This window comes from Lynx canadensis, chromosome A2 (genome assembly GCF_007474595.2).
Source record: "Lynx canadensis isolate LIC74 chromosome A2, mLynCan4.pri.v2, whole genome shotgun sequence".
Classification (NCBI taxonomy): Eukaryota; Metazoa; Chordata; class Mammalia; order Carnivora; family Felidae; genus Lynx; species Lynx canadensis.
This window is the reverse complement of record NC_044304.2, coordinates 145,953,298-145,976,677: the sequence shown is the minus strand read 5'-3', so window position 1 is coordinate 145,976,677 and position 23,380 is coordinate 145,953,298. Positions and strand designations below refer to the sequence as shown.

General features: G+C 37.7%; 1 protein-coding gene across 1 annotated transcript in view; it reads left to right on the top strand.

Annotated features, from left to right (window-relative positions):
- Positions 1-22,340, top strand: part of TMEM209 (transmembrane protein 209) — a 34,789-nt gene extending 12,449 nt beyond the window's left edge. Inside the window, 10 exon segments of the mRNA XM_030308443.1 lie at positions 209-280; positions 2,261-2,274; positions 2,276-2,355; positions 7,786-7,911; positions 10,460-10,557; positions 12,003-12,069; positions 12,072-12,116; positions 12,210-12,307; positions 15,174-15,247; positions 20,648-22,340. Of these exon segments, the coding sequence (XP_030164303.1) occupies positions 209-280; positions 2,261-2,274; positions 2,276-2,355; positions 7,786-7,911; positions 10,460-10,557; positions 12,003-12,069; positions 12,072-12,116; positions 12,210-12,307; positions 15,174-15,247; positions 20,648-20,702 (729 nt within the window). The 3' untranslated portion in view covers positions 20,703-22,340.
- Positions 22,341-23,380: the final 1,040 nt, after the last annotated feature.

Sequence of the window (23,380 nt, the reverse complement as noted above, 5' to 3'; positions counted from 1 at the left end):
AACATAAGGAATTTTAAAGATCTATCTGTGCATGAATAGCAACCAAGTGGATAGTAAGAAAATTCTTGCATATTAATTAGATGAATATCAGTGTTGACGAAGTTGTTTTTCAGATTTTTTTTCCACATATTTTGAGAGTTGAGGAAAGTACCAATTTCTGACAAGATTTTTCCTCACTGATTGTTCATTTGAAACATATTTTTAATAGGTTTGGGCAAGAGTGACTATGAATAGACAACTTCTTGATCATATGGATTCGTGGACAGCTAAGTTCAGAAATGTAAGTTCTGACACTCTTCAGACAATATTGTTGCCTCTTACTATGCGAAGTGTGTTATTAGAATATTATTTAGAGGTGTTAATTACTAATTAGAGTGTCAGAATTAATTATTATGAAAAATGCAATATGGATGGCACATATGTAAGGATAAACATGACATTTACCTTATGGTGTCTGTTTTCATCAGATTGTTTTTCTCTCCATATTTAGTAAATCAGTTTCTTTTGAGTGATAAAGAAATAACATATCTAGTTATTAAGATCTTCCCAACAGCTCAATTTTATTTATTTTTTTTCAAAAATTTTTTTTCAATTTTATTTTTCAAAGAGCTTTTCTGGCAGAACCTTTTATATGTCTAGAGATATGAGGGAACAAAAATGAGGTCCTTGCTCTCAGGGAACTTTTTAATTAGAGAGGGAAGGTAATATATTATAAGCTCCTTCAGAATATTTCAATTTCTTCAGTTGTTTTAGAGAAGAACCCTCTTCTCTTTGGCCAATTCATACAGAATAAGTGAGTTCCCTTGTTTCAGCCTTGCCTCTTTCTACCCCTCTGTAGTCTCTGTATGTCCCAAGTTCTGTTGGACACGCTGGCCCCCCTCCACTGCAGGTAGTTCCACTTGGATTCCACGGAGGCTGCCACTTCTTCCACTATTTCACCCTTCGACACTCATCCACTCCCTCTACATCTTCGAGAAATACATTGAAATCACTTGTCTACTTTTTTATTCTTTTACTATAATTTTAATTAGGTATCAGGAGGGAGTAGTGAAAAAGCAGCCTGTTTTCTTGAACCAGAAGCACTGGATGGCTTTCTAAACATAAAAATTCCCTCAAGAAGATGAAAGGTACAACATAGGGAATATAGCCCTGAACCCCTTGGGTAATTTTGTTGCAGCCCAAGGGTGGCTCGCGAGTAGAATGCATTGAGTACATGTTGGAAGAATGAATGAGTAAAATGATGTCCTAGTACTGTACTCTCTTTTATTTCTAATTACAGTCTTGAAAGTTTCAAGTTTTTTGGATATTTTTTAAAAAGCAGTGTGCATATAGCATATAATATTGTGTAATACTACTTACTAGCAGAGTCTGGTTAGCACGTGGTGATCAAAGACATTAATATTTGTAGCAAAACATGTGAATAGTCACACTAAGTGTGTAAATAGCCTCATTGGAATTTAGTTCAGGCCTTGCGGTATATCTGATTTGCTTGCTAAATGGATTACTGAAAAGTTTTGTTTTTATAGATTTCTTAATTCACAAATTTGTATAAGGAATTGTATACTTGTATTTCATCGGAAACTTTTTCACCCTTCCATTTTATAGTTAAACAGAAGCATGGAAATAGAACTAACATAGCAGTTAAAGTTGCCACAAACACCTACGTGAAACACATAACACACGAACAACTCAAATGGGGTGTTTCCTTGGACAGTCTTTTCACATCCAGAATTAGATTGATGTTAGCCATCCAAAGTGGCATTTGAAGTTCTAATCCTAAAGGAATATTTTAATATGCATAAACCAGTATCAAATAGATCTGTTTTCCACGTAGTTAGCAAATTGAGTAAGCCTGCTGAGTTAATTATGTTAGTTTGAAAAACTGTCTTTTTAATTACAAACCAATATAAACACGACATGGATAAATGTATGATAATTGCTGTAGAAATGTAAATCAGAGATTATCCTTTTAGCTAAGTATAATAACCACAGGAAATTTTGAGAAAAACTTAACTAAAATTTTTATATTTTCATCAGCAAAAGCAGGCATATGTGATTTAGGAGTATAACTTTTTACACTCTGCTGGCTTGCTTACTTAACTATCTAGACTTCAGGTAGCTACTACTTCATTTTCTTTCACTATATTCTGTTAATATTCAAGTACAAGACAGTAAAAATATTCTTAGTGTTTCATGAATATCATTATTTGAGAAATACTTTAGAATTATGTGTGAAATCTTTGCCTTGTTTCTTCCCTAGTGGATCAATGAGACTATTAGTGCCACTGGTACAAGAGATTGAGTCTGTCAGCACACAGATGAGACGAATGGGCTGTCCCGAGCTTCAGATAGGAGGTATGTGAAAATAGAGACCAACATTTGATTTACCTTCAGTGAATCTGCCAAGTAGAAATTTTCTTTTTTTATTGGGCTGTTTAACAACTTCCTTTGTTATCTTGAGGTGAGGACAAAACTAAATGTTTATAATATATATTAGAATTTATTTGCTGTACAGTTCACCCTTTAAAGTCTACAATTCAGAGATTTGAGTTGTGCAAAAAGAATCAAGTTTAGAATATCTCATCACCCAAAAAGGAAACCCCACATAACCTTTAGCAGTCACCTTGTTTTCCCAATAACGCATTCCCCAGCCCAAGGCAACTACCAGTCTACTTTCTTAAATTTTTTTTTTAATGTTTATTTTTTTTGAGAGAGAGAGAGTGTGAGTGTGGGAGGGATAGAGAGAGGGAGACACAGAATCCGAAGCAGGCTCCAGGCTCTGAGCTGTCAGCACAGAGCCTGATGTGGGGCTCAAACCCACAAACTGCGAGATCATGACCTGAGCCAAAGTTGGATGCTTAACCAACTGAGCCACCTACGTAGCTACTTAGGCGCCCCCCACGAATCTACTTTCTATCTCTATAGATAAGTGTGTTCTAGATATTTCATATGAATGGAATCATATAGCATGTTGTCATTTATGACTGGCTCTTTCTTTCACTTAATATGTTTTCAAGGTTCATCCATGCGTGTTGTGACATTTATCATTGCTTCGTTTCATTTTATTGCCAGACAATATCCTGTTATATTGATCTACAACATTTTGTTTACCCATTTATCGGTTGGTTGACATTTGAGTTTTCACTTTTGGGCTATTATGAATAATGCTGCTATAAAGAGTTGTATGCAGGTGTTCATGTGGACATAGGTTTTAATTTCTCTAGGCTAGAATGACTGAGCCACGTGGTAATTCCATGTTTATTCTTTTGAGGAACAGCCAGACTGTTAGAAAGTAGCTGTGCTGTTTTACATTCCCACCAGCAGCGTATGAGGGTTTCAGTTCCTCACATCTTCACCAACACTTGTCTGTCCTTTTTATTATAGTTATCTTAATGGGTGTGAAATGGTTCCTCATTGTGGTTTTGATTTGCATTTTCCTGATGTCTACTGATGTTGAGCATCTTTTCTTGTGCTCATTGGCCATTCATACATTTTCATAGGAGAAAATACCTTTTCCGATCCTTTACCATTTTTAAATTCAATTATTTGTCTTTTTTTTTAAAGTTTGTTTATTATGAGACAGAGAGAGAGAAAGAGAGAGAGAGAAAGAGAGAACGAGCAGGGAAGGGATAGAGAAAGAGGGAGAGAGAGAATCCCAAGCAGGTCCCACACTGTCAACACAGAGCCCAACATGGGGCTCGAACTCATGAACCATGAGATCATCACCTGAGCCAAAATCAAGAGAAGGACGCCAAACTGACTGAGCTACCCAGGTATCCCTGGGTTACTTGTCTTTTTATCATTGAGGTGTTTTTTATGTTCTAGATACAAGTCCCTTGTCAGATATTAATTCCAAAGTTGTACAAAGCATAAAGAATGTGTAACAGTGCTAATTGAAAATCACCTATTTTCAACTCTTTTACCTGCAAAAAAAAACTATTAAGGTTCCATATAATTTGCTAAAAATATATTTACCATAACTTATTTAGGGTTAAGTAATTAGGTTTCAAAATAAAAAGGAATATCTTAGTCAAGCGCCTCTTTCTTATTTTTTTTATTAAAAAAATGTTTTTAATGTTTGTTGTTGTATATTTGAGAGAGAGACAGAGCATGAGCAGGGATGGGGCAGAGAGAAACGGAGACAGAATCTGAAGCAGGCTCCACGCTCTGAGCAGTCAGCACAGAGCCTGACACAGGGCTCGAACCCATGATCTGTGAGATTATGACTTGAGCCAAGGTCGAATGCTTAACCGACGGAGTCACCCAGGCGCCCCTCAACCACCTCTTTGTAGAGAATAAATTTTTCCTTGAAATATTTAAGTGCTTTGGATTGCACATTAGTACTTTCTACTTAACTTTGCATGTCTTTTATTTATTTTTTTACTTTGGGTGTCTTTTGATCAGCCTTTATTCTCTGGAGACTAAGAATAGAATTGTATATCCCAAAGGTGTCTATTGAGTATCTAAGTGTTTCATGTGTAATTTGTATAACCCTCACATCAACCTTGAAAGCTAGCTGTCAGTGTCCCATTTTATGGATGAGGCTGCTAAGACACAGATTAAGTATCTTGCCCAGTGTCAACACAGAACAGTGTTTTGAGGCCAGAGCTGTTAGACTGCAAAGCCCAAATAGTTACTTTCTAGATCTTGGTAATGTTATTTGAACCTGTGCTTGTTCTCTTTGAGCTTTCTTTAAAAGCTATAAAAATGTTATTTTCTACAACATTTTACCGGTGTTCTTTTTGAAAGAACAACATTGCTGGAGGGGGGGGGGCACCTGGGTGGTTCAGTCGGTTAAGCGTCTGACTTCAACTCAGGCCTTGATCTCATGGTTCGTGGGTTCAAGCCCCACCTCAGACTCTGTGCTGGCAGCTCGGAGCCTAGAGCCTGCTTCAGATTCTGTGTCTCCCTCTATCCCTGCCCATCCATCCGTTCATACTCTCTCTCAAAAATAAATAAAAACTTAAAAAAAAAAAGGACAACATTGCTTTGTGACTACAAAATGCAGTGTATATTATGTTCATTGTAGAAAGGCTGGAAAGTAGAGACAGAAATACACAAGAATATTATCCATAATTCTGCTTCCAGAGATAACAACTATCAATTTTAAGTCACAATTATTATTTTTGATTATGATACTAACTACATATATGTATATCAATTGTAAGTTATACCATAATATAACATTAAAATTTAAAAACTATATTTAGGAGCTGAGGACATATATTACACATGTACATTTTTTATAATGTTTATTTTTGAGAGAGAGCACTTGTGTGCACAAGTGGAGAGGGGCAGAGGAAGGGGGACAGAGGATCTGAATCAGCTCTGTGCTGACAGCAGAGGGCCCAGTGTGGGGCTTAAACTTATAAACCGCAATATCATGACCTGAGCTGAAGTCACGCTCAACCAACTGAGCCAATTTAAATTAGCGTCATACATGAATAGATAAAGAAGATGTGGTATATACATACAATGGAGTTTTACTCGGCAATCAAGAAGAATGAAATCTTGCCATTTGCAACTACGTGGATGGAACTGGAGGGTATTATGCTAGGTGAAATTAGAGAAAGACAAATACCATATGACTTCACTCATGAGGACTTTAAAAGACAAAACAGATGAACATAACGGAAGGGAAACAAAAATAATATAAAAACAGGGATGAGGGACAAAGCATAAGAGACTCATAAATATGGAGAACAAACAGGGTTACTGGAGGGGTTGTGGGAGGGGGGATGGGCTAAATGGGTAAGGGGAACTAAGGAATCTAGTCCTGAAATCATTGTTGCACTATACGCTAACTAATTTGGATGTAAATTAAAAAAAAAAAATTAGGGTCATACAATTTTGTTGACTGCTTTTTCCCCCAATTTTTCTATTTGTTAAATATTCTCCAGTACTGGTTTTATGGCTAGATTGTATTTTTTTTTTTTTGTATGTGTAATACATTGTATTTAACTGATCTTGATTATCTAAAATGTAGGGCTTTTTCCCTTTGTTGTTATTAATAATGCTGTGAGTAAATACCATTTTGCCTAAATCTTTGTGTACATTTGTAATGATTTCTTGGGGATAATTTCTTAGAAGTGGAGTTGGGGCACCTGGGTGGCTCACTTGTTTAAGCGTCTGGTCTTGGCTCAGGTCATGATCTCAGGACTGTGGGTTAGAGCCCCGCTTCAGGCTCTCTGCTGTCAGCGTGGAGCCTGCTTCAGATTCTCTCCCTCTCTCTCTGCCCCTCCCTCACTAGTGGGCACACACACATTCTCTCTCTCTCAAAATAAATAAACATTAAAAAAAAAAAAAAAGAAGTGGTTAGTTCAGTAGGAATAAATACATCAAAGCTTTGATGATGTACCTAACCCTTTGAAAAGCTTATACCAGTTTATACTCTAGCAACGTGTCACATAGAAGAATGCCTTTTTCCCCAACACTGGATATTACTAGTAAGGTTGGATGTTCTGAAAATTTCTGCTTATTAATTTCTTTGTGTAGTTGTGTTTCCTGATATGATAAGAGAAATCACTGTCATAAAAAGTTTCTACTTGTCAGTGGCTTAAGAGGCAACTTTTTTTTTTTTTTTTTTTGAGAGAGAGGGAGCACTTGAGAGAGGGAGGGGAAGAGGGAAAGAGAGGGAATGAGAATTTTTTTTTTTTTTAATTTTTTTTTTTGTTTATTTTTGGCAGAGAGAGAGAGAGAGAGAGAGTGAGCATGAGCGGGGGAGGGGCAGAGGAGAGGGAGACACAGAATCCGAAGCAGGCTCCAGGCTCCGAGCTGTCAGTACAGAGCCTGACGCGGGGCTTGAACTCACGGACTGTGAGATCATGACCTGAGCTGAAGTCGGATGCTCAACCGACTGAGCGACCCAGGCGCCCTGAGAATGAGAAACTCAGGCTCCATGCTCAGCAGGAAGTCCAACACTAGACTGTGTCTCACGGCCATGAGATCATGACCTGAGCCAAAATCAAGAGTTGGACACTTAGCTGACTGAGCCACCCAGGTGCCCCTAAGGGGCAACTTTTAATTCAATGTGATTTTTTTTTTTAAGTTTATTTATTTATTTTGAGAGAGAGCGAGCGAGCAAGCACAAGCAGGAGAGGAACAGAGAGCATGGGAGGGAGAGAGAGGGAGAGAATCCCAAGCAGGCACTGTCGGTGCAGAGCCCGACGTGGGGCCCGAACCCAGGAACTGTGAGATCATGACGTGAGCCAAAATCGAGTTAGACATAACCAACTGAGCCACCCAGACACCCTCAACGTTGTTTTTTTTTTTTTTTTTTTAAGTTTATTTATTTTGAGAGAGCTCTCACAAGCTGAGTAGGGGTGGGGCAGAGAGAGAATCCCAAGCAGGCTAAGCTGTCAACGATGAGCCCTACACGCAGAGCCCCACTGGGGGCTCAAACGTACCAACTGAAAGATCGTGACCTGAGCCGAAATCAGAGTTGGTCACCTAACCGACTGAGTCACCCAAGCACCCCAGCTCAACCTGATTTTGAAAGCTATCGTGTATCTTTTTATACATACCCCACAAAAAAAATTTGTATCAGTTGTCTATAGATTTACCGGAATGGATCTGGCTGCTGCTTTTGGCGTGTGTGCAAGTGTGTGTGTGTGTGTTTATAAATCTGGCCACCGTGCCAGAAGTAAAATAAATTGTAGGTAAAGGAGATAATGCTCATCGTGAAAATAAACTATTCTATTCTTACTTTCACTTATTCCTTCAACGCCTATTGAAGGAAGAGACCCACATGAAGAATAATCTGTGTCCTGTGTTTTGTTTTAACAGAGGCTAGCATTACTAGCTTGAAGCAAGCTGCTCTGGTCAAAGCTCCTCTCATCCCGACTTTGAACACGATTGTGCAGTATCTAGACCTTACACCCAATCAGGAATACTTGTTCGAAAGGATTAAAGGTAACTAGTAATTTGAAGAGGAAAAAAATTTCACTACTTTGAGATTTTATAAATAAAAGTAACAAGGGGAAAAAAATTTTAAGTATCACTTTTTTTTGTTTTATGAACATATATTTAATTAGGGCTTAGTTAAGGCTTATTGTACTTGAATAACGTTTGGGTTTTATATTTCATATTGCCTAACTCTTGTCAAAATGATGTAGTTAGCCTTAAATGTGCTCATTAATTGCATTCTGTAGAGGGAAACTTAAATGTGAGCTACATGGGCTGCAGTAAATATTTCACCTATTTTCTACCCTTAAACCACTAAGAACGGGTGCCACTGTGACATTCCTTATCATTTTAGCATGTTGGTCCTTCTTTCTTTCAATTCTTGTAATGTATATTTAATGTGTTGCTACTTTGAATTTCTGTTATATTCGGATTATTTGGAGGGAAATGTGATCTTCTGAGGAGACGGACGTGAGAATCAGGAAAGTTAGCCTCCCTGATACTCCCAAACTCTCTTTATGCTTCCCTGCTTTTATTTGGATAAACTGTAAAATGTTCTCATCAGTAAAAAAAGCTTTAGAAATAGTATTTCACTCTTCAGATTTATCATAAATCTTAACTTGAAAACATTATGGTACCCTCTCTCCCCCAGGTTTGGACTGGGGTTCAGAAATAAGCATTTTTCATGACTTTTAAAAAAACTTTTTATTATCAGGAGAATTCAGATATTCCTAATACTAAACACAACAGTGTGCTCAAGCCTCCTGTACACAGCCCCTGGGCCTGGCAGCCTTTAGCCTCTCGGCACCCCTGGCCCTATCTATATCCCCATCTACCTGCTCCCCTCCTGTGATATATAGTTCTGTGTGCTGTTGTCACTTCATCTGTAAACAGCTCTGTATGTGTCTCAAAGATAAGGCCTTTTAAAAACATAACCTCAGTACAATTATCACACCTATTATTTAAAAAAAAAATTTTTTTTAACGTTTATTTATTTTTGAGACAGAGACAGACACAGCATGAACGGGGGAGGGGCAGAGAGAGAGGGAGACACAGAATAAGAAGCAGGCTCCAGGCTCTGAGCCATCAGCCCAGAGCCTGACGTGGGGCTCGAACTCACGGACCGCGAGATCATGGCCTGAGCTGAAGTCGGACGCTTAACCGACTGAGCCACCCAGGCACCCCCACACCTATTATTTTTAAAACAATTTCTTTATATCATGAAATATTAGCCTATGTATGTACGGATTTCCATCCATCTCATAAAATGTTTAATTACTTTGTTTGGTATTGCTTGAATTGGGATTCAGATATTATCATATATTGTGACTAGTTGATACAGCATTTTAGTTCCTTTTAAGCTATAGGTTTCCTGTCCATCCTTTTTTTCATTTGCAACTTATTTGTTGAAAAAACCGGATTGTTTGTCCTGTAGAGTTGTCCACGTTGTGGATTTTACTGAATGCATGCCCATGGGGTATGGTTTTACACGATCCTCTGTCCTCTGTATTTCGTGTAAATTCAGGTTGCGATATTTTGGCAAGATTGCCTGATAGATAGCAAGGTGTTTGTATATCCAGAAAAATGTGTGTGCACACATATATACAAAGTACATATAAAGTATTGTTATATTCTAGATCAAATATACAAAAAAGCTTAAAAAAATTGTACTTAAAAAAGTACAATGAACAGATAGAGGCCTTCTAGATTGAACAGTTAGCAACATTTTGCTACAGTTGATTCTCTTTGTCTACATATATACACACACACACTTTTTTTTTTACCATTTGAAATTCATTACAGACCTCATTACTTGTTAGTATGATAATTCCTAAAAATGAGAACATTCTCCTACATAAACCCAGTACATTTAACAGACCTTTAAAATTAGCAATATTTCTAAAATCATCTAATATATAATTCATATTCAAGTTTCCCAATTGTCCAAAGAATGTTACTCTTTTTTTCCTAACCAGAATAGAGTCTAGTTTCACACATTACCTTATGGTGTTTTATCTTTCTTTGGTCTCTTTCTCTAGAACAGTTCTGTCCCCCTTTTCTCCCCACATGACCTGGACTTTTTAAGAATCCCGAATGGTAGTTTTATTCTGTGTTTTGGAATTGTCTGGTTTTTTTTTTTCATGGTGATGTGTGAGTTACTATTTTATATCTTGTGTTTATGTTAGGGTGTTTTCATCAGGTTTTGAAGGTGTTATGCTTCCCTTATTGTTTTTTTTTCCAACGTTTTTTATTTTGGGACAGAGAGAGACAGAGCATGACAGAGGGGCGGGGGGCAGAGAGAGAGGGAGATACAGAATCGGAAACAGGCTCCAGGCTCTGAGCCATCAGCCCAGAGCCTGACGCGGGGCTCGAACTCACGGACCACGAGATCGTGACCTGGCTGAAGTCGGACGCTTAACCGACTGCGCCACCCAGGCGCCCCTATGCTTCCCTTATTGTAACCCCTTAGCCTTTTCTTGTTCTTCTTCTTCTTTTTTTTTTTTTTTTTTTTTTTTGCATATTTTTGGCTTCTTAAATTTCATCTTTGTTGCTTCAGAACTTTCTCAGGGAGGCTGTATGAGTTCGTTTAGATGGAATAGAGGTGGAGACTTCAAAGGACGGAAGTGGGATACAGACCTGCCCACTGACTCAGCTGTAAGTCACTACTTCTGTTTTCTCAGTTTAACATTTTCCCATGTTAATTGGATTTATGTGCTTTTATTTTTCCATTATAAAATAAATATTAAAAAGAACTTAGAAACTAAGAAGTAAAAGTTTAAAATTGTACCAGCGTCTATCTTAACCACTGCTAATAGTTTGGTGGGGTTTTTTGGTTGTTGTTGTTGTTGTTTTAATTTTTTTTAATGTTTATTTGTGAGAGAAAGAGACACAGAGTGTAAGTGGGGGCGGGACAGAAAGAGGGAGACACAGAATCTGAAACAGGCTCCAGGCTCTGAGCTGTCAGCACAGAGCCCGACGCAGGGTTCAAACCCACGAGCAGTGAGATCATGACCTGAGCCAAAGTTGGAGGCTTAACCGATGAGCCACCCAGGCACCCCCTGGAGAGAGAAAATCTTTTAAGCAGGCTCCACACTCAGTACGGAGCCTAACGCAGGGCTTGATCTCACAACCCTAAGATCATGATCTGAGCCAAAATCAAGAGTCATATGCTTAACTGACTGAGTCACCCAGGTGCCCCAAGATTGTGCTATTTTTTAATGTTTTTATCATAGTTGTTATTATCCCATACATAAAATTTTGTATCCTTTTTTTTTTTTTTCCACTTTTGTTGTGTAAGTATTTTTTCATTATTACCCAGTGTCCATTAACTTTTCCTATGTTGGACCTAAAAGTTTGAGAAATGTGGTAGGGGAGGAACCTTTGTTTTTCTGTTTTAAATAATATTGTAACTGGGGCGTCATGGTGGCTCAGTCGGTTAAGCATCCGTCTTCAGTTCAGGTCATGATTTCATGGTTTGTGAGTTCGAGCCTCACATCGGGCTCTGTGCTGACAGCTCAGAGGCTGGAGCCTGCTTCGAATTCTGTGTTCCCTCTCTTGCTGACCCTCCCTCATTCACGCTCTGTCTCTGTCTCTCTCTCTCAAAAATAAGTAAACATTAAAAAAAATTTAAATAATATTGTAAGGAATATCATGGTGCATGTTTATTCTTGGGGATTATGGCTTTAAGAAAAATTCCTGGAATTAAGATTTATGAGATCAAAGAGTGTAAAGTTTTTGAACATTTAAGAGTTTCAAGATCATGTTTTTTATTTTTTAATAGTGACCGTCAGTGTGGAAAACATAAAGCTTCAAATGATGATATTCAAATTGAGAATGTATGTCTGTTTTTATCTTGGTTTTTTGTTATTAACTATATGAGTATGAATGATCCACTTAACAGAAGACTTGGAATGTCTTGCTTTGTCTTTTCATTTTATAGATTTCATCTTATAAATATAACTACTTGAAAGCATTTTGCTAGTTCTCTCTTTAGGGAAACATTTAAAGATTGGAGTCATCATAAACAGCACTGTTTTTAAAGGGCTTATATCTATGATAGATTTTCATGCTGATTTAAAAAAATTGTTCCTCATCTTCAGATCATCATGCATGTATTTTGCACCTACCTTGATTCCAGATTACCTCCACATCCTAAGTACCCTGACGGAAGACATTTACTTCTCAGCACTTTGTTCAGACACCAAATAAACCAGGTATAAACCTCCTAACAGAATGAGTTGAGATTTTCACATGAGATATATCTAGAGGTTTAGCTTGTTTTTTAATGTAGCGTATTTCCTTTACAGATGTGACAAATGAGAATGTTTTTTGCATCTATCAGAGTGCTATCAACCCTCCTCATTATGAGCTAATCTACCAGCGTCATGTGTACAATCTTCCAAAGGTACTTCTTTTTTAAAAAAAAATGTTAGTGTTTATTTATGTTTGAGAAAGAGAGACAGAGTACGAGCTGGGGGGGCAGAGAGAGAGGGAGACACGAATCTGAAGCAGGCTCCAGGCTCTGACCTGTCAGGACAGAGCCGGACACAGGGCTTGAACTCATGAACCGTGAGATCATGGCGGCGCCAAGGTCGGACACTTAACCGACGGAGCCCCCCAAGCGTCCCCAAAGTTACTTCTAAATGTAGAAATGGCCATTGAGGAAGGTCATGGGGACTTGCTTTGATAATATTTTTTAAATTAAAGTCTCTTGTCTAAGGAACAGGTAAACTGTTTAAATTAGGGAAAATGAGGGGCGCCTGGGTGGCGCAGTCGGTTAAGCGTCCGACTTCAGCCAGGTCACGATCTCGCGGTCCGTGAGTTCGAGCCCCGCGTCGGGCTCTGGGCTGATGGCTCAGAGCCTGGAGCCTGTTTCCCATTCTGTGTCTCCCTCTCTCTCTGCCCCTCGCCCGTTCATGCTCTGTCTCTCTCTGTCCCAAAAATAAATAAACGTTGAAAAAAAAAAATAAATAAATAAATAAATTAGGGAAAATGAGTTTCTTAAATGTCCCTTTTTTAAACTATAAAAGTAATATATGCTTAATTTGGGAAAGTATAAAGAAGAGAGCAGGGGCACCTGGGTGCCTCAGTCGGTTAAGGATGCGACTTTGGCTCAGTTCATGATCTCATAGCTCACGGGTTTGAGCCCCACATCGGGCTCGGCATTGGCAGTGCGGAGCCTGCTTGGGATCCGTGCTCTCTCCTCACTCTCTGCCTCCCCCACTCACACTTTGTCTCATGATAAATAAATTCTGAAAAGAAGATCACTCATTCCATTACTTAAAGGCAGCTATTGTTAACGTTTTTGTTGTATTGCCTTTGGTAAATTTCATTTTGGCCTTTTCTCTGTGCTATTTTATGGGTTGAAATCGTATTATTTATGTAGTTTTATTTCCTTTTAAAAATTAACTTCCTTAAAGAACTCTTTTGCACTGCTGGTGGGAATGCAAACTGGTGCAGCCACTCTGGAAGACAGTATGGAGGTTCCTCAAAAAATCAAAAATAGAACTGTCCTGTGACCCAGTAATTGCACTACTAGGTATTTATCCAGAGGATACAGAAATGTTTTTGGCGGGGCACATGCACCCCAATATTTATAGCAGGGCAATCAACAATAGCCAAAGTATGGAAAGAGCCCAAATGTCCATCGACAGATGAACGTATAAAGAAGATGTGGTATATGAATACAATGGAATATTACCTAGCAATCAAAAAGAATGAAATCTTGCCATTTGCAACAACGTGGGTGGAACTAGAGTGTATTATGCCAAGCAAAATAACCAGAGAAAGAGAGATATCGTATTATTTCACTCATATGTGGAATTTAAGAAACACAACAGATGAACATAGGGGAAGGAAAGGAAAAAGAAAATAAAAACAGAGAGGGACACATCGTAAGAGACTCTTACAGAGAACAAACTGAGGGTTGCTGGCTGGGCGTTGGGTACGGGGATGGGCTAAATGGGCGATGGGCCCTAAGGAGGACACTGGTTGGGATGAACACTGGGTGTTATATGTAAGTGATGAATCATTAAATTCTATTCCTGAAATCATTATTACACTCTATGTAACTAACTTGGATTTAAATTTTTTTTTTAAAGTGAATGGTAGAAAAAAAAATCTTTCTTAATTTAATAAACTTAATATAATTTTCCATCCTATAAAAATATTTCATAGAAATACTTTTTAATGGCTATAAAAAAGTTATCATTATATGGGGTGCCTGGGTTGCTCAGTCGGTTAAGCATCCGACTCCGGCTCAGGTCATGATCTTGCAGTTTGTGAGTTCAAGCCCTGCATCGGGCTCTGTGCAGACAGCTTGGAGCCTGGAGCCTGCTTCAGAATCTGTGTCTCCCTCTCTCTCTGCCCCTCCCCTGCTCACACTCTGTCTCTCAAAAAATAATAAGTGTTAAAAAAATTTGGGGGGGGAGGGCGGCACCTGGGTAGCTCAGTCAGTTGAGCGTTCGACTTTGGCTCAGGTCACGATCATAGTCTGTGAGTTTAAGCCCCGCATCAGGCTCTGTGCTGACAGCTCGGAGCCTGGAGCCTGCTTCAAATTCTGTTTCCCTCGCTCTCTGCCCCTCCCCCACTCATGCTGTGTCTCTCTCTGTGTGTCAAAAATAAATAAAAACATTAAAAAATTTTTTTCTTAATTGTTTTAAGTTTATTATAAGATTGTAACACAATTTATTCAACCGTTCCCCTACCATTGAACATTTTGGATGTTCTAAATCTTTGTTTTATAATACTGCTGAATATTCATTTATGGATATAGCTGTCTACGTTTTGGGTAATTTCGTTAAAGTCCAAAAGTGGAATTCTAGGTTACAGAATATTTTCAAAGCTTTTAAAATATATTATCAAACTTTTATACAAAAGGTTATGTACCAGTTTACATTTCTATTCAGGTATCTTATTACTTAACTGCAGACTTCAGTTCTATTGATGACCTTGTAGTTATTGTTGTTACCAGCTTCTTTACAAAAAAATTTTATATTGACTATAATCATAAATCGTGTTCTCCATCAGATTCCTAGAAGAGAGTATTAATTGCTTTTTTTTCAAATTTAATATTCCAGCTTTATAAGTGTTAATATTTTGGGCCATTGAAGTTTCTGTACAAATCCATGCAAATGAAAGTCTGAATTACACGGAATTCTGAGTTAGTAGAATGTGAATTGATAGGATCTGCATTTATCTTTTTGTTTGGTTTGTATAATCTTTGGCTTGGCTTGGTTTAAATCTTGCTGTCTTTTTTGTCTTTGTTCCAGGGCCGAAATAATATGTTTCATACATTGTTAATGTTTCTCTACATCATAAAAACCAAAGAGTCAGGAATGCTTGGGTAGGTATTGATGCTTTAAAAATGCAAGTACTTAACTTATTTACTGTTTTTCTTCCCATGTTAAGATTCTGCAGAAGCAGCATCATATATTGAAAAGATTGTGGAACGAACAAGAGATATGGCTTTTGGCACTAGCTCAGCCCTGTCACTAACCAGTTCTATTCTGTTGGGCAAATCCATTGATTCCTCACCAACCTCCATTTCCCTACTGGTTTCCCTCATTGGCTTTACGGTTGTGTCCCTCAAGAAGCAACTCTGAGGATGTATATCAAGCTCTTGCCAATTTAAAATTTATCAACAGAACAAAAAAAGCCATCCCATTTCAGACACAGCCTTCTGCAAAATGTTTATACTTCTAGAGAGACTGAGTCAGCACCCATTCCATAATATTATTAACTGGGACGGAAAAATGGTCAGTTGAAATTGTTTACTTTGTTGTTCTAAATATTTAGAATGAAGCTCACGTCCTGTTTAAATAAATTCAGAATTGTCATATGGTCATTTTGGTGATCCGAAATATTAGCATATCAAATAATATTTTGAAGTAGGAGGACTGGTTAAGGCTGGAGAAATCTCGTAATGCAAGGTCTAGAACTCTCAAAACCTGAGGTTAAGAAATGTGAAGGGAAAGGCTTGGAGTGGAGAATGTCTGGGGTCCATTCCAGTTCCGATATGCATGCCTCTTTTCAGTTTAGCTTAGGCGTCCTGTTTTATATGTGTTTTAGAACTACATTGTCTGATAGAGCAGCCATCTATCACATGTGACAATGAGCATTTGAAACAGGACTAATCTGAATTGAGATGTTCTGTAAGTGTAATGTTATATAGACCAGAATTTGAAGACCCAAGAAAAAGGGGGGTACAGAAGATCTCATTAATACTCTTGTGCATTGATTACCTGTTGAATTAATACATTGGATATATTGGATTAAATGAAATATATTACTGAAATTTATTAAACCTGTTTCTTTTACTTTTTATAAAATTTTAAGATGTCTATTAGAAAATTTAAAATTATGGGGGCATCTGGCTAGCTCAGTCAGTAGAGCTCACGACTCAATCTCTCAGGGTCGTGAGTTCAAGTCCCAGGTTGGGCATAGAACCCACTTAAAATAAAAATTTTTTTAATATAAATAAGATTAAATGTAACAAATATTTAATAAATTAAAATAATATTAAATTTATGTAACACAAATTAAATGTATTAGCAATTTTACATGTGTATGGGTTTGCATTTCACTGACATCACATTTAGTTCTACTGGAGAGTACGCTCTAGAGCCAGCACGTTCCTGTCCTTAACATATTAGATTCACAGATTTTAAAAGACATAAACAGTCCCAAAAAAAATTTTTTTTCACCAAATCATCTATGGTTTTAATGTGATTCCTATCAAAATCCTAGGCAAGTTTTTTTTAGTTCTCCTTAATTTTATTTTTTTTAATTACACCCAATTATTAGCATATGTAAAAAATTTTTTTAATATTTATTTATTTGGGGGGTGGTGGGCAGAGAGAGAAGGAGACACAGAATCTGAAGCAGGCTCCAGCCTCTGAGCTGTCAGCACAGAGCCCATTGCAGGGCTCGACTCCTGAGCCATGAGATCATGACCTGAGCTGAAGTCAGACGCTTAACCGACCCAGCTACGCAGGATCCCCTTTTATCATATATACGCACATATACATATTATATATGTATGTGTGTATATATATATATATGTATATATTTTTTTCTTTAATGTATTTTTGAGAGAGAGAGGAGAGAGGAGAGAATGAGCAGGGGAGGGGCAGAGAGAGGAAGACAATCTGAAACGGTCCAGGCTCCGAGCTGTTACGACAGCACAAAGCCCGACAGCGGGGCTCGAACCCACGGACTGTAGATCATGACCCAAGCCGAAGTCTGACGCTTAACTGACTGAGCCATCCATGTGTCCCATTGTCATGTATGTTTTAACGTAAGAAAGATTAAATAGGAAACTCACTTTTGTGAAGCATCTAAACTAATATTCTTCTTTCCTTATTTTTTAATTACAAAAGTAATACATGCCCAATATGCAAATACTTAAATGCTACAGCAGTGTATAGACTAGAAATTGAAAATTCCCGTCTGGTCAGCCTCTCAATCCCACTGCCTCTGAGTACCCAATGTTAGCAGTTAAAAGTGTATGTTTATAGACTACTTTCTGGGAGTAAGTTGATCTGGGTTTTAGTTTTCATTTTGTTTAAACATGTATTGTGCCTAAACATATTCCTATGCTTTTTTTTAATCTTTTTTTTTTTTTTGACATTTATTCATTTTTGAGAGACAGAGACAGAGCATGAGCAGGGGAGGGGCAGAGAGAGAGAGGGAGACACAGAATCTAAAGCAGGCTCCAGGCTCTGAGCTGTCAGCACAGAGCCTGATGTGGGACTCAAACCCAGGAACTGTGAGAGATCATGACCTGAGCCGAAGTCAGACGCTTAACCGACTAAGCCACCCAGGCGCCCCTGTGCTCTGCTTTTTAATCTCACAGTTTGTCTTAGACATTCTTCCATGTCAGTAAATACAGACCTTTTTCCTAAAATTTCTAGCAGTATTTAATTATAAATATGTGCATGCATATGTATTAGAAATATGGAATATGTTATAAATATAATGTTTTATAATTATTCCTCACTTAATGCTTCAGAAGGGCTATTTTGAAGCCAAGAATTAATTGAAAAATACTTTAGGGGTGCCCGGATGGCTCAGTCAATTAAGCATCTGACTTCGGCCCAGGTCATGATCTCAAAGCTTGTGGGTTCGAGCCCCAGGGCTGACAGCTCGGAGCCTGGAGCCTGCTTTGGATTCTGTGTCTCCCTCTCCTCTCTGCCCCTCCCCTGCTCATGCTCTGTCTCTGTCTCTCAAAAATGAATAAATGTTAGGGGCGCCTGGGTGCGCAGTCGGTTAAGCGTCCGACTTCAGCCAGGTCACGATCTCGCAGTCCGGGAGTTCGAGCCCCGCGTCAGGCTCTGGGCTGATGGCTCAGAGCCTGGAGCCTGTTTCCGATTCTGTGTCTCCCTCTCTCTCTGCCCCTCTCCCGTTCATGCTCTGTCTCTCTCTGTCCCAAAAATAAATAAATGTTGAAAAAAAAAATTAAAAAAAAATGAATAAATGTTAAAAAAATTTTTATTTTATAAAAAGATATTTTAAATCAACAGCGAGTATTTGTTTAATGTTTATTTATTTTTGAGAGAGAGAGAGAGACAGAGTGTGAGCTGGGGAGGAACAGAGAGAGAGGGAGACACAGAATCCAAAGCAGGCTCCAGGCTCTGAACTGTCAGCATAGAGCCGGACACAGGGCTAGAACCCATGAACTGCAAGACCATGAGCCCAAGTCAGACGCTTAACTGACCGAGCCACCCAGGCACCCCTCGAATGTTTGGTTTTAATTGAAAGTTTATCTTTCCCTCTCTAGATCCAAATTGACATTTTGATGCATTAATGATTTGTCATGATAGCTTGAAGTTGTGTTGAGTGCTAGGTACGCTTTGTCCACATAAAATGGAAAATTTTCAGAAGTATTTAGGAGGCTGGCTCAATCTGTAGAGCATGCAACTCTTGATCTGGGGGTTATTAGTTCAAGCCACGTGTTAGGTATAGAGCTTACTTAAAAAATAAATAAAGTAAAATAAGATAGAAATATTTAGTGGGGTAATGACTTACTCAGAGGCCAGGAAGAATTCACAATTTTTAAAGTGCGTATCTTATTGAGCAATTTAAATGTGGAAAAAAAACATTTCAAACTAAACTAATACATCTTTTATTTATTTGAGATTTTTTTTTCCTTAACCAAGGGAAAACTTTGAAATTATTAACTTATTAATGATTGATTAATCTACTTGATACATTCTAAAACAATCAAATGCTTAAAAACTATCCTATAACTTAAAGGAAATAAGCAAGTGGCTCAAATAGAGTCCATTTGGAATCATTCCCATAAAGCAGCAGCAGATTGATCCAAATACATTATCCAGTCAATGCCAGATATTTGTGCAGTTACTGGAATGAGATCTGGTTTACTTACAAAAGGGGGAAAAAATCTAGACAGAATTAACTGCACAACAATTTAAGTGTTCTGTTCAGCAAATAAACTGTAAATAAAGTTTAAAGCTAAAACTAAATGACAAACTGAGACAAAATTTTATAGTTGCAACAGATATAGCAAGTCCAAGCTAATATCCATCATATGTAAAGAGCATATATAAATTCATTGGAAAGAAAATATATAGAAAAATGGTCATAGACATGAAAAACTTGCACAAAAAGCTTTGTGCATATGGCTAATAATCACAAAAAGATGCTGGTTAGCCTCATAAAACAAGCCAAATTAAAACTTTTTTTCTATCAGATTGAGATTTAGCATTTGCAGGGTTTTTTTGTGTTTTTTTTTTTTTAAGATTCTTTTTTTTTTAAATATACCCAACATGGGACTCTACACCCAACATCACAACCCTGATACCAAGATTTACATGCACTACTGATTGAGCCAGCCAGGTGCCCCTCTCATTGGCAGTTTTGGTAAAGAGTTCCTTGAAGAAATGGGAAAAGCCAATTAATATATAAATGACCTTTTTTGAAGGGCATTTTTGTAATATGTATATATTTTAAAATTTTTGTCAAAGCAATAACTATTCATAATTTTACAAGTCCTGTGGTGCTGTAAGTTCATGACAGAAATAACCAGTTCCCTGTTCCCCAAGCCCACTAAAGACAGCCACCTGAAACTCTCTTAGCCTTTTTCTTCTGATATTATTAGTTCCAAATAATAGAGGCATGCGGCTGTCTCTTGATTCTTCAGTTTGGGACATCGGAGGTTGATTTCTTACTTTGTCAGATGAGTGATCTCTTTCTCTTATAGCCCTCTCCTTTGTACTTTGAATACTGTATAGTACTCTCTAGAGTAGAAGTAGATTTTTCTTTTGTTTATATATAAGTAGGGTTTAGTTTAAGCTATATTAAGAATTCCCATGTACAAATTCACTAAAGCATCCATAATAATTAGTAAATTCTTAATTCGGATTTAATAGGTAAAATTCTCTAAGAAACCTAGCAGCTCTATATCATATCCTCCATGTAAAAATTTAACTGCTACCTCTACTTTAATCTTGCTAAAATTATTCTGTAATATTCCTTGAATTTTCCACACCCTGTAAACGCATTTGTCCTAAATTGGGGTTTTAAGCCCAGTGAAGAAAGCAATTACTATTACTAGGGTCCACCTGATAAGCCATATGTAACATAACTCATTACAGGATGGCATTAAATGTTATCAGCTAAATATGTATTCCTTGTAAAGACTAGTTTTTGTTATTTGAAGAGACCTTAAATGTTTGGAAATCAATTCAACTAAAAAGTTTTTGTTTTTTTTTTCTTTTTATAGGAGAGTTAATCTTGGTCTATCCGGTGTGAATATTTTGTGGATTTTTGGCGAGTAATGTGGGTCATTTAATTCCAAACATTAGGACTTTTATTTGATTGAACCAGGAGTTGAATCTAAGCATCTCTGAGTCACTGTGTCTTTTGAAATAAGATACATGTGTGTGTTAACAGACTCTTTTAGATTTAACGAAAAATTCGCTATTACGAAACTTCTTGTTAAAGTATTTCCTGTGTTCTCTACACCGAGACGTTACCTTCACTTTTTTCATTACCTTTCAGATTTTTCAGTTGTCTGTGAAACTGCAAACCTTCAGATATCTGTTGACCCAAAACAGTGCAATTTCCCCTTAATTAAGAAATTTGAGTCCTTTTCATTGTAACCTACAAATGAGAATCATCCACCTGATTTTTCCCACAAAAAAATTATCTTTTCAATCATATTATTTGGTGTAAATACTTAAAAAGAAACAAGGAAATTGCTAATTCACCTCTTTTCTCTCTTTACTTCCCTGTTGTTCTATAGATCAGCCCAAGGCCCACATGTAAAGAGATGAGATCAACTTGTAGGCAATGTGTTATTAGCCCATGTGCATTTTTAAATAATATTGAAAGAGGTTTGGCAGTGTTGGCCTGTTTAGAAGTCAGCTCTCAGATTAACTCACAGAGTTAAACTATCTGGGTCTTAGGTTAAAAGGCTGAAGACATTAAGAAACTCTTGCTTTCTTTTTAATAATTCAATCTGACTGTGTTATTTTAAGAGTTCTCTTTTAAGATCATACAATATCTGCTTAAATTTTTTTAGATATGTTCAAAATATCTGGAGAGTAAGAAGTGACTGAGTTTTGCTTGACTCTATTTTCTTACGTATCTATGAATAGGACCTTGAAGGCTAGCTAGCAGGTGTGTTTGTTTCCCGGATTGACGTCCTATTAGAGACCACTTCTGTCACCTTACGTAAACCTGGAAACAAAACTAGAATCTTCTGAGTAACTGCATTTTGGTCCTATATGTGCATCCCTTTTTTAATAGTTTGTAAATTCTGTTTTTCAACAAGTCGTTCCTGTGTTTTGAAAGTCCTATGTCCAGAGGAAAGGAGGTTTCTTTTCACTGCTTTTGATGTATGTTGAACATGTTTGCTGTGGTATTTTAGAAGAAAATGTCAATTAAACATGTTAAATACGAGAACATGTGAAAATCTAAGTACTGTTTCAAAACTTATTGAAGGTGTCACGGAATAACAGTTGTTACATGGTTAACATTCTTTATTAAAGGGAATAAGGGAAAAATTTTAACACATTAAGACAAAGGTTTTTTTTCTTTATAGGACTTATGGCAGCTTTTAGTCCAAAAATTCAAAGCTATAATATTTTTATTTTGTGACTATCAAGAAAATAAATATGTGGGAAATATACATGTAAAAAGACTAGAGATACATGCTAAAAAGAAAAGCTCTTTTGTTTGCATACTGTGAGTCTAGCGTGGGTTACTATATTCCAGGTAGTTTTCCTATACTGACTAGTCTCCACAAGTGTTTGAGCCAACTCATACTTTAATGTAGCCTTTATTAAAAATACTTTGATAAATTAGTTGGCATTCACACGTCAGGAAGACAGTGCACTGCAAATATGGTAAAATTTTTGGGTCTTTGTGTTAAAATGAGTAAATACCTACTTAATTAAATGTTATTTAGGGTATTTTTCACGAGTTTTTCTTTTCATTGCTTGACTCATCCTTGTGGGATCAGATCCACCAATTATGTTGATTTTAGATTATGTTCTCTGTATCATTTATCCTCCCCCCCCCCCCCCGCTTTGAATATCAGCCTTTACTTCAGCCAAATTTGTTTTAGGAGCGTATCTAGGTGTTCATAATTTAGTTCCCACGAAGACATAAAAATGCTGTGTTGCTTGGCTTTCTCAAACTGATATATGGTACACTTTAGACGGATATTTCCGTGGTGAAGACATGTAGCATATGGCTGGCACTTCTAAACCCGGCTTTGGAACAGAAGTCCTTTATTTTTTTAGAATATCAATCTTTTAAATGTGGACTTTTCCTCAAAGGTCAGTCTTGGTCCTGTGTTTCCCTGTCTCTGCTTTTCCTTAGAGATCTCATTCACTCCACAACTTCGTTTATCACCTCTCTGCATCTGATTCCCAAATTTACCACCAACCATAACGTCTCTCCCGCCTGAGCTCTGGCGTCCGACATTTCCATTCGCGTGTCCTGTGGACTGTGCGACCGGAACTGAATTCACATCTGCCAAAACCCGCTCGCTCTTCTAACCTCCCTTTTTCTGTTCATTGTACTACCAGTTGCCCACGCTCAAAACTCCGGTGTCATCTTTGATTCCTTCGCTCCCTGGGTCCCCGATCCAATTAGGCAGCAAACCTCATCCATTCTTTCTTAACAGTGTCTCTTGCAGCTGTCCCTTTCCCTTTCTGCTGCCCCTGTGCTCATTTGCACCCTTATCAACTCACATAGGACCACTACGACAGCCTAATTCATCTCGCAGCTTCCTAATTGTTGCCGAGCTTCCAGACTTTCCAATTCATCCCGCACATTCTCTTCAAATTCATCTTCCTGAAACACCTGTTTGATCATTTCATTCCCCTGATCAATTCCTTAGCCTGACATTTAAAGCCCTCCCAATCTGGCCCCAAGCTAGCCTTCTCCTCCCAGATCCTCGGCCCCAGCCAGGCGGGCTGCCGCTCGCTGGGCTCTCTGTGCGCTT